This window comes from Halyomorpha halys, unplaced genomic scaffold (assembly GCF_000696795.3).
Source record: "Halyomorpha halys isolate HHAL.00 unplaced genomic scaffold, Hhal_1.1 Scaffold58.1, whole genome shotgun sequence".
NCBI classification, from domain to species: domain Eukaryota; kingdom Metazoa; phylum Arthropoda; class Insecta; order Hemiptera; family Pentatomidae; genus Halyomorpha; species Halyomorpha halys.
The window spans coordinates 2,701,209-2,717,442 of record NW_027110919.1 but is presented as its reverse complement, the minus strand read 5'-3'; the positions used below and the strand labels follow the sequence as shown (position 1 = coordinate 2,717,442).

Here is a 16,234-nt window from a genome sequence, read left to right as displayed (position 1 = left end):
TTTGAAGTGTCAGATAAAATGTGAAAAGAGAGGGTAATTATTTTATTAGTAATAATTATTAATCATTTACATTTTTAGGTGTTAATAACATGAACATGAACAATATGAGTATGAACATGAACAACAATAGTGGCAGCTTACTCCGAAATCAACAGCCTACTAGTTTCCCATTTGCTAGCTTTAAGTGAGCAAACACTGTCGGAACCATTTGCAAAGCTCAACTAGTTTATATACAGGCATCAACATTGTACATAACTCGATATCTTCCATTAATGATAAAGTGTAAATTAAAAAGAAAAATAATTTTAATTTTTTTTAAACTATGTATAGTAATAGTAAAGAATCAGATATATTCCGTTTGTTATTGTTGAAATTTTATTTTAATTTTTTAAAGATTAATTATTTTTATTTTTTTCTTGTTACGAATTCCCATTTATATGATTTTATTGAGGTTAACAGGGTTTTTGGAATTAGAAGAGTATTTATTCTAACAGAATATATTTCGTTGTTAAAGTTATTTATACTTTTTTTTTAATGTGTTTTTTTTAATTGTTGAATCATATTAATGCTTATTTCTCAGTCATTAATAATTTCTATAAAGCTTTACTAATTTGTGATAATTCGAGTATTATTAGAAGAAAAAAAAAGAAAAAACATTCCTATTTCATTTTCGATTGTTTATTTATTTCAATAAGATTTTTGAATTTTTATTTGTGAAATACTAGGAAAATATGTCTCAGGTCCACAAATAATTAAATGATAATCTCCGTTTTTTCAAATTTTACATTTTCCACATTCCATTATCATCACATTCTTTCCCTGTATTATAGGAAGAATGTATTTAGTTGCAAAATTGCTTGTAATATTAAAATAACAAAATCACATAAGGTACATTTTAAAAAAAATATGTTTTAGAGGTTATATAGACGATGAATATAATGCAATATTACTTCATAATGTGGGTTATTAGAATCAAGCAAATTGTATATGATGTTACCAAAACCAACTCTGAAACATATTGTTTCTTTGTTACATAATTATGTACAACATTGTGATAACATACTAGCAATAATTCATAAGTATTTACATTATTAATTATTGGTAATATTAATGAATAACAATCATCGTTTTAGGAATAATCATTCTTTATTAACATTTTTCATCTTGAATTTTAATTTTTTTGGTGTTAATTATCATTGTTTTAAAATAAATTGTCAATTATTTAGTTTGTTTGAATAATTATTGTTCTTGTAACATAACCATTACTTAACAGTATTGCAAAGTTCAATACAGTAAGTTTCTTTAAAGAAGAGAAAAGAAAAAATAAGTCTTTTATAATTTTTGACAAGAAAATATAAAGAAGTCTATCTTAATTAAATATAATAAACATCTTAATTTATGATAATTTACTATCTTCACTAATTATATTAAGGAAATTAATTTTGAATTTAATTATTAACACAAAAATAGCTCGATTATTTTTTAATCGTTTCTAAGATAATCTAACAATCAAAAATTGCTGTTTCAATAGTTTTCATTTTTTAGTAAATATTAATTAACAGTAAAAATGAAAGTCATGTTCTCAAAATTTAAAGAAAATCTTAAATTAAAGTAACAATTTTCTAGTAATAATAATTCGCTTAGAAAAAAAATAACCTCTTCTAAAAGTTGTAGAAATAAATTTTAATGATAATTATATACTTTTGTTGGAAATAACAAAAAATAAGGAGGATATTGGCTGTTGTTTTTTTCCTTTTGTTTTAAATTTTATTTTGATACATATCAATAATTTAAATAATCCATCCTAACTCTATTCCATATAAAATACATATTATGAAGTTAAAGCTTTTATATTAAGCTTTGAGTTGATCATTGTTACTGAGATTTATCAGATAATACTCATAACATTCTTTTTTAAAATGAATTAATGATCTTGCATTTTTATTGATTTTTTTTTTTTTTTTTCGATTTTTTTCCTTGGGAAATGCTTCATACTATTACTTTTTTATGTCTATGTTTCCAATTGATTTCAATCTGTAATGTGTATATATACATGTATTAATTATATATCATTATGTTTTATGAAAGTAAGTTGTAATTAGATTTGTTATAAATATATTTATGGAATTGGTTAAGGTTAAAAAATTTATTTTTATTAATTATTTTCAAAAGGGGTATGAATTATGTTTTATTCACTATCATCTTGAAATGCTAATTAATGTACATATTCCCTAAAAATACATCAATATATCTGAGAAATATTCGGTGTATTTAATAAAATTTTATAAAATCAGGTCAGATTTGGATTTTTAAAATTATTATCAACTTTTTTATTTAATCTTATATAACACTTGTAATATGTTTACAATTATTACAATAATATTTCCATGCTAATTACTGGTATGAAAATATTATTTATTGAAGTCTAAATTTATAACTTCTGAAACTTTTATCCTATCCTCTTGGTTTTTTATGGTGAATAAGTGTTCCCCATTACAGCGGAAAGTATTCATCTTTATGACTTGACAGAACTTATAAATCATTAAATTAATGGGGGCACCATCCAAAACAATTAAAGGTTTTCATAAAATGTATAAAAATCTTCCAATTTTTTTTTTCTTCAAATAATCAAGTGACAGTCAAAGACATGAGACATGAGTGGATGAATATACTGTGGGACATTTTTGAAAAATAAGATATTTCGAGGGTGCCTACCAATCAGAAAATTCAGGGGTGGTGCGGTATGGTTAGGAATTCACATTAAGTTTTGTGATAATCAGAAATGTGTTATATTAAATAATTATTTACACATTTTGAAATTCCTAATAAAAAATAATTTGTGAAAATTAAAAAACAAACTGATCAAGAAAGCTAAAATTATATTATTTATAAATATATATATATATTATTAGTATTATAATATTAAGATAAATGGTATAATTAATTACATTTTAAATACTCAATTTTTTTTAAATTTAAAGAAACACATACCTTAAGTGGAAATAAAATATATACCAAAATTTACACAGCATAATTTCTACAGCTTCATATTATGAATAGAAAAGTAGTTGAGGTATCCAGTATACATTGGCTTAATAGATTTTTCTTGTGAAGGTTGAGAATTTCGATCACCAAAGTTTGTAATATTTTTTCTGTAAAGAATATTTTAAACAAAACTTTCTACATAGCATGATTTTTTTTTCTAAACCTTTTTTATTTTTGTAGTTTTCAAAATTGGGTTGTTTAGTCTAAAGTAGGGATAAAAAAAATCATTAAATTCACTTAATCTAAGAATCATATGATCGTAAAATAATCATCCACATCCTTAATATTCATAATCATCTATAACATATTCGTCCACTCGTTTCTTTAATTGTGATAACAAAAGAAAGAAAAAAAAGTTAACCCACAATTATATAAGTGGCAAGGAGGATGAGTGCTATGCAATTTCTATCATTTATATTGTTTCTTTCTTTTTTTTTTTTTAATGAACATTGGTCTTCCAATAAATAATTGCTTTAATGTTTTTCAAATTTGATTTACTTGTTTTTGTTTTTTTAATCTATTCTGATATTATGAATAAATGTATCTTATGTAATGAAAGTGGGGAAAACCAAGCATGCTATAGTGGCCAGTTAGGTCACCACTTGAAAGAGTGACTGGCCAACAATAACTGAATATTGTTGAATACATTTAGGCAGGTTGGGCTGGCATAGCCATAATTTTAATTTACCCATTTGACTACTTGTCCTGACAATTGTTTATCAGCTCTAAGGAAACCATGAAATTGTTTTAATTCAAGACAAATTATATCCAATTGTACAAATTTGAAGATATAACTATATATTAATTAATCTTTATGAAGTGAATGAATCATTACTAACACCCCTTGTACTATTATTTGTAAATACTGCTTGTATATTTTAATTTTTGGCACTCGATTTTATATAGGTGGAGGTTAATTTCTAGATTAAATTTAAGCTACTAATTCATCACAATCATTTACTTAATAATGCATTTTTTTTTTTCTTTCTCATTTTAATGTATTTATTGTAACTTAAACAATTTAGGAAAAAATTGAATTAAGGGCAAGGGAGTTGTGTACAAATCATGCTTAATGTACATAAATATAAATATATAATACAAATATATATAATATGCATATATATATATATATATATTATTACTGCTCTGTATACCTAAGGTTTTTATAAGAAGCAGAATAGAAAATTAGTTTTACTAGAACAAAATTACTTCCAGGAAGTGTTGTTGAAGTTACTAATTATGTTATAATAAAAAAAAAGTAATGCATCTATATATATAAATGTTAAATGTGCCTTACAAGACTGGCAACAGTGGCATGAGGTTGTATCCTACAATAAATGCATTGGTTGTTATTACCTCTATTTTATTAGATAATGCATTAGGAACCTTTCAGTCAGAAGTAAGAGTGTTTTTTTTTTTTTTTTTCATTAAAATTAACCACAAACTTGCTTTCATATAAATAAACTATTTTGTAATTAACTTGGCAGAATATAGTAGAATTTCGCTTAATCAATACTCACCAAACATAAAATATATGAAACATATTAGAAAACACTAATTGTATAAAACAGTACAAAATAACTGAATAGGTTGCCGTTATTAAAAATGGAAAGGTCATTTATCACGGAATCAAATCATGTATCTGAAATTTTTATTTTAAATTATATTAGACTGGTCTAAGAAATTTAACTAGCATCATATATTAGTATACACATGACCTATGTATTCACTTCTCTATTACATTTTAATTTCTACCTAATATATCAATACTTTTCTTTTACTTTATACACTTCAGATTAACTGGTCATGTCTCAGTCCCAACCTAGGGCGGATAAGCTGGGTTCTACTATAGTAAATTAATCCAATCCATGGATTAATAATCCAAGGATGGTGTAAGTTCCTTCCATTCCTTATGATTGTATTATCGATACCTATCTGATTTTTTCCCACCATAGTCTCTTCTGATACTTTCTTGTATGACCTTTGTTTAATTGATTTTTTCTTGAATCAGCCTTTTGCAAATAACTTATTACACTTCTGTAAAATTCTTAATCACATTTTATGTACCTAATTACTTGACTAGTGACCAATAATTGTGATTAATTTTAATTTTTTTATTCTGATTTATTTTTTAAGAACTGTATTTAATTTTTCAAAAAGACATGCTGATGAATTTAGTTGTGTTTAAAATAGTAAGTTCAGTTTAATTTAATTTTTTTTTTAATTTCACAATTTAATATTTTTCCCAAACATTTTATTTGCTACACGGTTTTTATTAATTTCCTTATATCTTTGTATTGCTTATTCATTGAATTAATTACTCATTAAAATTAAAAATAAAATCACAAACAAATAGTATCTTATTTCTTATTAATTCACTGGTTTCTATGTGTTGTGTTAGAATCTGAAAGATGAAAACAAGAATTTAGGGATAAAAGTTATTATTCAGTTAAATGTATAAAAAAAAAATAATGAATATAACTTCACTTTAACCTGCTGGGTTGACTCACAACCAGATTGGAATAAGGGATGGATAAATAAATTTTAAAAATATTTCATAATTGAAATGACATTAGTATTGTAAAATAACTTTTATAGGAGCCTAGCAGAGAAACTTTATTTGAATCAATGTGGTGTAGCTTTGGTTTATTATGTTATAAATATGATCTAATAGCCTACATACAAGTTTTTGTAAAAAGATTTTTTGTTAGTGTTGTTTTGGTAAAATTCAATAATTTTGAAAGCAGCTGGTTTTTATATTCTTACTGCAACTTGATAAACTCTGTTATATAACAATACATCATTTCATATTATGTTGTTCCTCTCAGCTTGAAACTCAAGTCTCAGTCCACCTAAGCCATTCCTGGAGTTAACTGGCAGAAGTTAATTTATGTAGGAAAAGTAAGAAGAAGAAACTTTGATGGCCTTAGTTTTCAGATAGAACTTGCTTTTTGTTGTCTTGTGGTTGAAGTTATTAGTTACATTAGGCATTTTATGTGACCCCTCATTCCTGAGCACCTCAAAAAACTTAAATGAATAAGTAAACTTCTAGATTATTTATGTCTAAAGCAATTTTTATAGTACTTTAAAAAAAGTGGTAATTCTTCAGAATGGCTGCAAGGGTTACTCATCCCTCAAAATATTTTTTTTTTTTGGAATAACCAGAACAGAAACCTAATTAGAGAGGATTAAGAATACATAGTGGTGTGTTAAGTGCTAGATGAGTCCATATATTTCCTATGATATTAATGTAAAAAAAGAAATTTATTCAATTATTAGAAAGGAATTTTCTACATCATTGCAAACAAGAAATGTTAAGGGGGCCAAGGCAGGACCCTTCCTGTAGCAAAAAGAGTTAGTTCAAACTTGAACTGTCTTTCACTTGAAGTGTTGCATACTGTTATTTATAATCTCAGGAAGTTACACGAAGAATTGCAGACTTTCTAGAGATGTTTCATTCCAAATTTTAGCCCGAAAATGATTTTTTTTTGTTTTAATCACCCATGTATTTGTTTCCAAAAAAATAATATCTGACACTCAAGACAGTGATTATTTTTTTGAGAAAGTAATCCAAATGACACCATTTCTGGTATAATTAAAAATTAATTAATTCAATACTGCAAAAATGTAATCATTTTACTATTTTTGAAGAAAGATTACGAGAATCTTTTTGAACAAATACTTTTCTCTATTTAGGTCCTCTCTATGTATTGGGTCCCTCCATCAATAATGGGTTTACTGAATTTTTCGGAATGTAGGTATAAATAACGCTGTTATTTAATGTCACTGTTTATAGTCGATCCAATAGAACTACAAACTGTAACTCTTGTGACGAATCAACGGAAAGAATGAATATTGACCAACTAAATGTACATAACGCTGGTCTGGAAGAACAATGACGCCACTGTAAACTGTTTCCGATATTAACTTCATTGTGTTGGCGGGCTCAAAAATAGATTTATTAGATGTTTGTTAATTGACATAACTGTACTTTAGTAGTCTTTTTTTGAGCCCGTCAACACAACAAAATCAATTTTACTGTTCTGTAAGGAGCCAACGTATGTCGACTTGCCAACCATAAGCTTAAACTGATTCATAAAAGGATGCTACATATCATGTCGGGGTCACCAATTTTCGAGGTGGTTGTATAAGATCTGATTCCAATTTATAATACTATGCACTATTGACCAGAAGGCCTCAATATCGGTAAGGTAGGTGATTAGACAGGATGAGACATACGGGTGCTAGCTGTAAATTCTCGAAGGATGGTTACCTTGTCCTACGGGGTACTATTCCTATAGGTACGATGGAGGAATGCAAGCCTGGAGTGTAGCCGGCCGCCGGTTCATGCAGGAAGTTAACTTCGTTCTACTGGGTGCTATTCATGTAGACATGAAGGAGGCATGTAGGTCCGGTGGGTCCTACGAAAGGATAAAATGTAGAGGAAAGAGGTGACAGGGAACTGGCGTGAAATAAGACTCTTTATTAACACAACCACCTTGGCAGTTGTTTTGTTCTTTTTTAATTGCTAAATTTAAGATCGCTCGCGTGCTCTATAATAATATGTTAAGTGTGAAAAATGTCGGGATATAAATGATGGAAATGCAAATATAGATGGAATATTCTGAAAACTCAACGTAGCCGGGAATGGAAGAAAATAAAGTAGAAATGGAGATGGTACAATTTTTTTCATAAAACTCAGTTTGGTTTGAAAGCACACTATACTCGTTTTGACACGAGTCAGTATGAACTGGCGGGTCCAGAATTTTGTTCGGAGTTTTATCAATCATTCTCATTATGTGGTTTAATAGCATAACTTAATAACTTAGACCTTATGAACATCCTGATATAAAAATAAAGTTGAGCATTGGTCTGAAGCCTCCATACGTTTGATGTACTATCAAACTTGCCAATTACAGTTCATACTTAATAAACATATCTTTTCGATGCTTGATGTAAAGTCAGTAACTGAAATATTATTAATTATAAAATTAGTTTAGAATCTTAAGTCTATTATTTTATAATCTAAGTTACTTGATTGAAGTAAGATATTATTAAATAAAAATTAATTTCTAAAGCTGAATAATTAGATTAACTAATATCTTAAGCATAGTTGAGGGTGCGATCAAATAATAAAACCTAGAGTAAATTTGTGATTACTTTAATAAATTTCCCTCTGTTGTGATAGCACTCCCTATCATCGTCTCCTGTAATAAATACACGGCCAACAATGCCTACCATCATAGAAACAATTAATTGGACTTGGACAGTTGACCTATCAAAGTGCAGTAACAGATTTTTAGGAGTGAAACAAAGTTCATATTAGTTATTAGCACAAGAAGAAACGCTTAATTACGAATTTTTGAAGAAAAAAAAAAAACTTTTTTTGGCCCAAAATATCCGTTAGACAGTATATTGAAAAATAAAAAAAAAACATAGAAATAACTTCAATATGACTCAACCAATCTTCACGAAACAGTGTTAAGGGCTGTTAGCTCTGCAACAAAGGGCACAGACCGGATTCTAATTAAACAAATTAGAACAGGAGATATAAAATAAAATGTTTGAAAAGTTTTTCTTTATTTAAAACTAATATTTCGACCTTATAAGTTAGTATTAAATTAAATCTAAATTTTCCTAATGTAGGTTAAAAGATCAGACATACAGCTTTCCAACGGTTGTATTAACGTTGGAATTGGATAAACTGTAGAAAAGTTATGAGCGATTATATCAACAATGGTCAGCAAAAGAAAAAACTTCCAGATGAACCAAGACGAGATATACTTCTAATTTTTAATTTCTTTGAAAAATGGTATTTAAAAGTTTCAGACCACGATATAAACGAAAACGTTTTCCTTTTTTATAAAACAATTGTTTCTTTACCTACTTTACTCCTCATTATGGTTTTTTTTATTTTTTAGTGAAAAAAATCATTAAATAGAATCAGTAATATTTATTTCTTATTCTTCAGAAAGAGACAGTATCCTATAACCTTTCTTTAAAACTTCTGACAATTCCCAACTTTATTTGTTCCTAGCCTTCCCCAACAACTCAAATTGGGAGAGTAAAAAAATGAAAGGTGTGAGCCACGGTTAACTATTTCTCATGATTGTGAAATGAGTGAGCTATATCTGGTTTGCTCGAGCCCCTTCTCAAAGGCAGAGACTGTTTCAACGGTTCCGAGCTTGATATTCGGTCCCTTGGAACAGATATCTAAACAGTCAGAGAAATGGACCTGGCCTCCATGGAACGCCAAAACGGTACAGCGCATGCTCCTGACTGTCCCACCGGTTCTCGGAACAAACCTTTTAGTTTCGACCGATAAAATCTTATTTTATTCAAGAAAAAAAATTGGTCACTTTTCAAAAAATTAGAAACATATTTATAGTTGCAATAAATTCAAATAGGTCATTAAATTAATATTCTTCGCTAGAAGTTTTTAATTTTGAAAATTCTTTTAATGTTGTACTAGCTTCTTAGTTGCTCTTTGGTAGAGTGACTATTGTTGATTGAGAAAAGGTTATAATTTTGTTTTACCAGTCATTTAAAGCTTTCCTAAGTATTAACGATGGTTAGTTTTTAGTTTCATATATTTTATATTAATTGTTAAGTTGCTTGAATGTGAATTATTTTATCAAGTTAAAATATTTCTTAACATCCCCAATTAACATGCATAATACTATTTTTTCATTATAATATTGATAATACCCAGGAATTGATTAAAAAAAAATTGAAGTTAATATTGTAGAAATATAGGGCCTCTGTCCTTATCATTTTTTTTTTCAATCCCCTTTGAGAGTAGATTGATTTCAGTTAAAACACCTTGGAGTATGTAATAGTATTGGTGGCTTCTATAATTTTATATATTCAAGGGCTTGGTCATTTTTTCTGATATTGTTTATGTTGAATATCAGTTATCACAATTCAAGCTTCGTCATACTCATTGGTATCAAATTTATCTTAGTACATTATTATTATTCTGAGTTCTGATTTATATTTGTTTTGATAGCTGAAATGAAAGTTGTATTTTTAAATTTTATTGCCTCTTTAAAGGAGTCTAGTTATCATGATTGAGATGATTTAACACATGATTTCTCATTAAATGTATTTTTCTGTTCTCTAGTCAATCTTAGCGTATAATGGAAGTGCTGTAATAGCAATGAAGGGGAAAGATTGTGTTGCTATTGCTTCAGACTTGAGGTTCGGAATACAAGGACAGACTGTTTCAACTAATTTTGAAGTGAGACTTATTGATTTAATGTTTTACATTTAAGTTTACTCTCATATTAATTTGTTTTGTTTATTTTAGAAAGTTTTTGAAATGGGTCCTCATTTATACATTGGACTTCCTGGGTTAACTACTGATACATTTACAGTTCTAAATAAACTTAAATTTAGGAAAAATATGTTTGAGTTGAAAGAGGATAGGAAAATAGCTCCAGATGTGTTTCTTTCAATGGTCTCAAATCTATTGTATGAAAGAAGGTAAGTTTTATGAACTACAGTATTAACCTGCATATTTACTGATTATTATCTCTATGTTATCAGTTTCCTCCTCCTCTATCTACCTTACCTTTTCAAATAGTATATTTCAATTTTTCTACCAGGTTTGGACCATTTTTTGTTGAGCCGATAATTGCTGGTTTAAAACCAAAAACTATGGAGCCTTTTATAGCATCAATGGATTTACTCGGTTGCCCTAACAAACCAGAAGATTTTGTTGTGGCAGGAACAGCCTCTGAACAACTCTACGGAATGTGTGAAGCACTTTGGGAACCAGATCTTGGTCCTGAAGACTTATTTGAAACTATTTCTCAAGCGCTTGTCAATGCTTGTGACAGAGATGCACTTTCTGGTTGGGGAGCTTCTGTGTATATAATGTAAGTTTTTTTTTTTAAAGAAACGGGTTTAGTACATAAAGTTTTTGTTATTGAATAAATAAATCAAATGTAAATTTTCAAGTTATTCAGCAACGCCGTCTATCCTGTATCTTAATGTATTAATGTGCCTCCTTGCTACCAGAGGTTGGAAAGTTCTTTATTTATATTAGGAATAAATTATTTGTTCTCAGATTTTCACTGAATGTTTTGTTTTAGACATCAAGGAATACGAAATTTGGATCCATGTCACTCTTTAGTTAAATTTGTGTTTGAGCATAATCAATCAAACCCTTAATCAAATTTTGATGACTTTTTCAGGGATTGTGTGGGTACCTAGTTGGACCCATTTCCATTTTCTTGGATTCTCTCCTCTACTTTTGCATATGCATGTGTAAACATATTCTCCTTGTCACAACTATATTTCGAAAGTAGCTCGTCCAATTTGGCAAACGTTGGGTATTGGTGTATAATGGGTCTAGTATGAATTTTATCAACAGCTTTTTCTGTAGATATTCTTCTCAAATGACAAATTATTAATCCTGGAATGTAGGTAATTATCTACCTAATAGAAATTTCCAGATAAAAGAATAGTTTACATAAAATACAATTTTCACAGAAAAATAAGAGGATTTAAAACAAAATAATAAAAAAAAAAAAGATATAAACGTTCTGGAAGCTAAACTGATCTTTTTGCTTGGCTGACATTTTGCAACATGAGTTAATTTGAAATTGAGGGGCAAAAATTATATCCAGGCCATTTATGATTTTGAAGATAAGAAAAATTTTAAGTTGTAGTAAAAAACTGAAATTTTTCTTTTGGCATTCAACTAATTCTTATGTAGAGTATTCATGAAATTTTATATTTTATATCCCTATCCTGTCCAGGCACAAATTTCCAACTTAGGATTTTCTTGAAAGGTAGATTTCTTGTATAGAAATCACTAAGCCAGTTTTTTTTTTACCATAAGTCCGAAAACGTTTACATTTTTAAAAATAAGTGTTTTCATTATTTGAACAGAGATGTTACGGTATTAAAATGTAAATGTTTGTTCTGAGGATTGTCTTGTTAATAGCTGCATTTTTCTAGTTTTTTTTTTTTTTTTTTTTTTATTCCTTTTCCAAATCAACTGCCTACCCGAAGGAAAAAAGATGCAGTTATTCAACAATGAGATAAAATCATGACTGTCATTGCTGCTTACTTAATTGTTTTCTTCATAAAGAAAATAACTAGTTTTGATAGCAATTGAATTTCAACTCAAGACTGTATCCCTAATCCTTTACATCTTGATCAGAATACTTTTCAATTCCTCAAAACCACCCCTTTCAGTAAATATGAGCTATAATAGGGCTTTTATTGAAATAGAAAATTTTCACAAAGTTAACATTAGTACAGGAAACATGTTTGTTGGGGATCTAACATCTTGTTGCTAAGGTCTTGAAATATTTGATTTGGGATAATATAAGTCCAATTTCTGCATTGTCAAATGAAGGTTAGCATTTCTATTCAAGTTAGGTAAGAATGAACATTTCTGGACAGACTTATTAGTTGTTTAGTTACCTATCTGTTGAATACTAATTTTGTTTCTATTTTTGCTAAGCCATTATTCTTTATCTTTATTTAAAGGTCTTATAAAGATAATTTGTTTTTAGTTATTTAACTTATTTGTTTGTTTATTTTTGTTTACAGAGAGAAAGACAAAGTAACACACAGAAGAATTAAAACAAGAATGGACTAACTTTAATTCTGTATTTTGTGGGAAAAACAAAAAAATTACACTTTTTATAAAAATAAATAGATAAGAGTTTTTCATTAGCCTCTTTTAATACCCTTTTTCATTTTTTACTTTTTAAATCCTCTAGTGAGTCTTATTTACCAAAAAATAATTCAAGTTTGATTAACTTGACCTTAGTCACATTTACCTTTAAGCTAGAAAGTTTGTGGACCACTGTTTAAGGTGTTAGACATGTGCTGGAAGCACTTAAGGTTTCTAGTACTTAACTGCTATTTAATATTATAATTTTCATAAATTAGAACATTAATAATATATTGCTTAGGATGCTTGTACCTTTAACAATAAATCAATGAAAAAATCAAACAAACTTTTAAACTTTTTTTAATTGATTGAAATAATAATCAACTATAGAATTAGTCCACCTAAGTGGAAGGGAGTAAAAAAGCTATGCATTAAAAATACAATCATGGAAATCAGAATAAATTTACTATTCCTTCATAAGTTGAATTTTCCATGACAATCAATTGTGTTCTTATTTTAAAAAAAAACAATAATGAGTCCAATGGATGATGTCACTTTTATCACATCAGTTAATAGATTCATTTTTTGACTGGTGAAAAGAATAAGGAAGAAAACAGAACCCAACAAAAGCAATAATGAGCACTAAAGAACCACAACATTACTACTCAAACCTATAAGTTCAGAAATCTGAAAAGTATTGAATAATAAATAGCAAGAAAGGGGACCTATAAAGAGAGACACTAAGAATATAAAGAGTAGGTAAACGAGTTGAGTTGAATGTTTAAAAAACATTTTTTAATACAACATACAATAAGTTCATTCCCACTAACTTCACAAACAATACAATTAAAAGTTCTCTCTTTTAGATAAATTACAATGTAACAATAATTTTCCTATAAGAAAAAACTTTTAATTGTATTTCTCGTTAAGTTAGTTATAATGTACTTAGCTCCACTGTGAAGTAAGCCATCAATATATAAAGAACAGATAATTTTCAGTTACTGATTTATTAATCATTTATCTCAACAGTAATGCCTTTGAGGAGCGTATTAGGAATAATGAATAGCTTCTGCCTGATTTATAAGTTATATCAATAGAGAATTTATGGTTCAACTTTTAATTTATTATAATGACTTACAAACTTTGGGATGCATAAATCAACAATAAATAATACAATATGTTGAAAATAAGGAGAGGAAAAGAGAGGGTGATTAAAATCGTTCGTAAGATGAGACTATCCACGAGAGCAAGATAACGTTTTAACATACCATATTAATTTTGCTAATACATAAATATAAAATATTTTTAGATTTAATTAGAAATCCATTGAATATAATTAAAAGTAATTTTATAATATATAAACAATATTAAGCAAAAATCTTTTCCTCTCTTCTCTTTTTTGCAACAACAACAGTTCCAGGTTTATGCTGAGCATCAGGGTGGTTCAGAAGTTCTGGAGGGCACACAGACACTGGTGAAGCAAGTATTACTTGTTTCAAATCATAAAAGAGAGCCGAATCGTCCTTCGTAAGGAAACTGATAGCAACACCAGTCTTACCAGCTCTTCCAGTACGACCGATTCTGTGTGTATAATCTACAAACATAAAAGAATACATTAGATGATTTTAGAGAAATAACCAAATACTGAGAAACATATATTTTTTAAATACATTACCTTCAATAGATTTAGCCATGTCGTAATTTATAACCAAGGAAACATCCTTGATATCGATACCACGCCCAGCAACATCAGTAGCTACGAGCATATCCTTTGTACCAGATTTCAAGCTGGCCAATGCATATTCTCTCTGTTCTTGACCTTTACCACCATGCAATGTACAAGCATTGTACTAAAAAATTTTAAAAAAATATCATTTAGTGCATATAAACATAGATTGAATTTTAAATATTTTAGCTTACATTGAAAAGAGCTCATATAAATATTTGGAAAAATTTTCAGAAAGGTGAAAGAAATAAGAGAATCCTTAAAATTCAGGAAAATGAAAATAGTCAATATGAGTTAATAATAACAATCATTAAACTGTTTTAAATGATTTGAATGTTAAGTGTTATTTATATATTTTGTTTTAATTGAAGAAATAAATACTTAGTAATAAAATACATTCCTTAATAACAGAATTTTCTAATGTAAATGGCAACCATCCAGCCCTTTTTTTACCACAGTTGGCAGGGGGATAGTAATATTAATTACACGTGATCCCATGAATGATTAACCTTATATTAACTAAATCATCAAATTTACTAACCCCAAGTTTTTCCAACCCTTTGGCAAGTACATCGGCACCTTTCTTTTGATTGACGAATATAATGACTGGAGGTTCTACACCTCTGCTCAATATTTCCATCAACTTCTTTCTCTTGTCTTGTTCTGACATGATGTATACTATTTGTTCCGTCCTCTCAGTTGGCTTACCAGCGGAACCAATGTAGACGACTGCAGGGCGTCTCAAGTATGTTCTAGCAAGCCTTTCTACAGCCGGTGGCATTGTAGCCGTAAACATCACAGTCTAAAACATAAAATAAAAATTATAACATTTCTTATTAAAATTTCAAATGAGTAACTCAGATCACCACCCAAAAATGATTCTCAATGAACTTTTTACTTTATATCAAAGTAAAATGGAAGTGATTGAAACCTGTAGGAAATAATGATAAGTCAAAAGTTTTAAAATTGGTAAAAATATAACAGGGATGCCGGATGTAAGCCCTATACATTTATCCAGCCCACAAAATTTATCACACTTTTACAAAATATATTAAAATTAAATTAAACAGTTTGTCAATGATTCTCGGTCATCTTAAAATTTCTACATGATGAAAGAATCATCTAGATCTATTAATGTTAAGAGATAGTGACAAATTTCATTACTGATTACCTACCTGCCTAAATTTCTTCTTTGTGTTATAATTTGCCAGGAGTTTAGTTTCATCTTCAGCATCCTCATTGTCAGGTTTTAAGTTTGTGACTGGCATGTAATCAAGAATCTTCTGCACATCTGAAAATAGAGAATAATTCTCAATAAACCTTTTTAACTTCGTATCTAAGTGAAATGGAAGTGATGGAAACCTGTAGGTTACAATGACCAGCCAAAAGTTTTAAAATAGGTAGATATATAAGAGGTGGCCAACCTGGAGCCTGCAGGCTTCATGCCCCACCTTGTACATTTTCTGGTCCACAAAATCCTCAGACTTTTGTGAAGTATATTTATTTTATTTATTTCAAAGTAGGTGAAAACCAATGAATTACAAAAATACACTATTTGAGCATCCATATACTCAAAAATTAACTGTCGAAATTAAGATAAAAACTTAACTTTGATTTTAAATTAATATTCTTTAGAATGTATAACAGATATTACCTGTTTTATTTATGAGTTTAGAGTAATAACTCGCTATCTTTCCATTTTTAGCTTCAAAAAATGTCTATAGTGGGAAATAAATCTAATACAGGGATATCTAATTTTATATACAGCCCACAGAGTTATGAGGCATTTCCAAAGTGGCCCTCAAGATCATTTGGGTTAGCCACCCCTG

General features: G+C 28.4%; 2 protein-coding genes across 2 annotated transcripts; one reads left to right on the top strand and one right to left on the bottom strand.

Annotated features, from left to right (window-relative positions):
• The first annotated feature begins 9,477 nt into the window (after window positions 1-9,477).
• Prosbeta3 (proteasome subunit beta type-3) lies at window positions 9,478-12,735 on the top strand. The gene is made up of 5 exons (XM_014438483.2): window positions 9,478-9,616; window positions 10,169-10,285; window positions 10,355-10,530; window positions 10,653-10,925; window positions 12,613-12,735. Exons 1-5 carry the CDS (start codon window positions 9,614-9,616, stop codon window positions 12,659-12,661), a joined length of 618 nt encoding a protein of 205 aa, XP_014293969.1. The 5' UTR covers window positions 9,478-9,613; the 3' UTR covers window positions 12,662-12,735.
• A 1,275-nt stretch (window positions 12,736-14,010) lies between these two features.
• Window positions 14,011-15,696, bottom strand: LOC136796154 (probable ATP-dependent RNA helicase DDX23; the record flags this gene model as incomplete). Its single annotated transcript, XM_067049034.1, is given in 4 exon segments — window positions 14,011-14,273; window positions 14,355-14,529; window positions 14,947-15,207; window positions 15,581-15,696. Coding segments are annotated over 4 exon segments (779 nt in total), but the record flags the coding sequence as incomplete, so codon positions are not given.
• Between the last annotated feature and the right edge of the window lie 538 nt (window positions 15,697-16,234).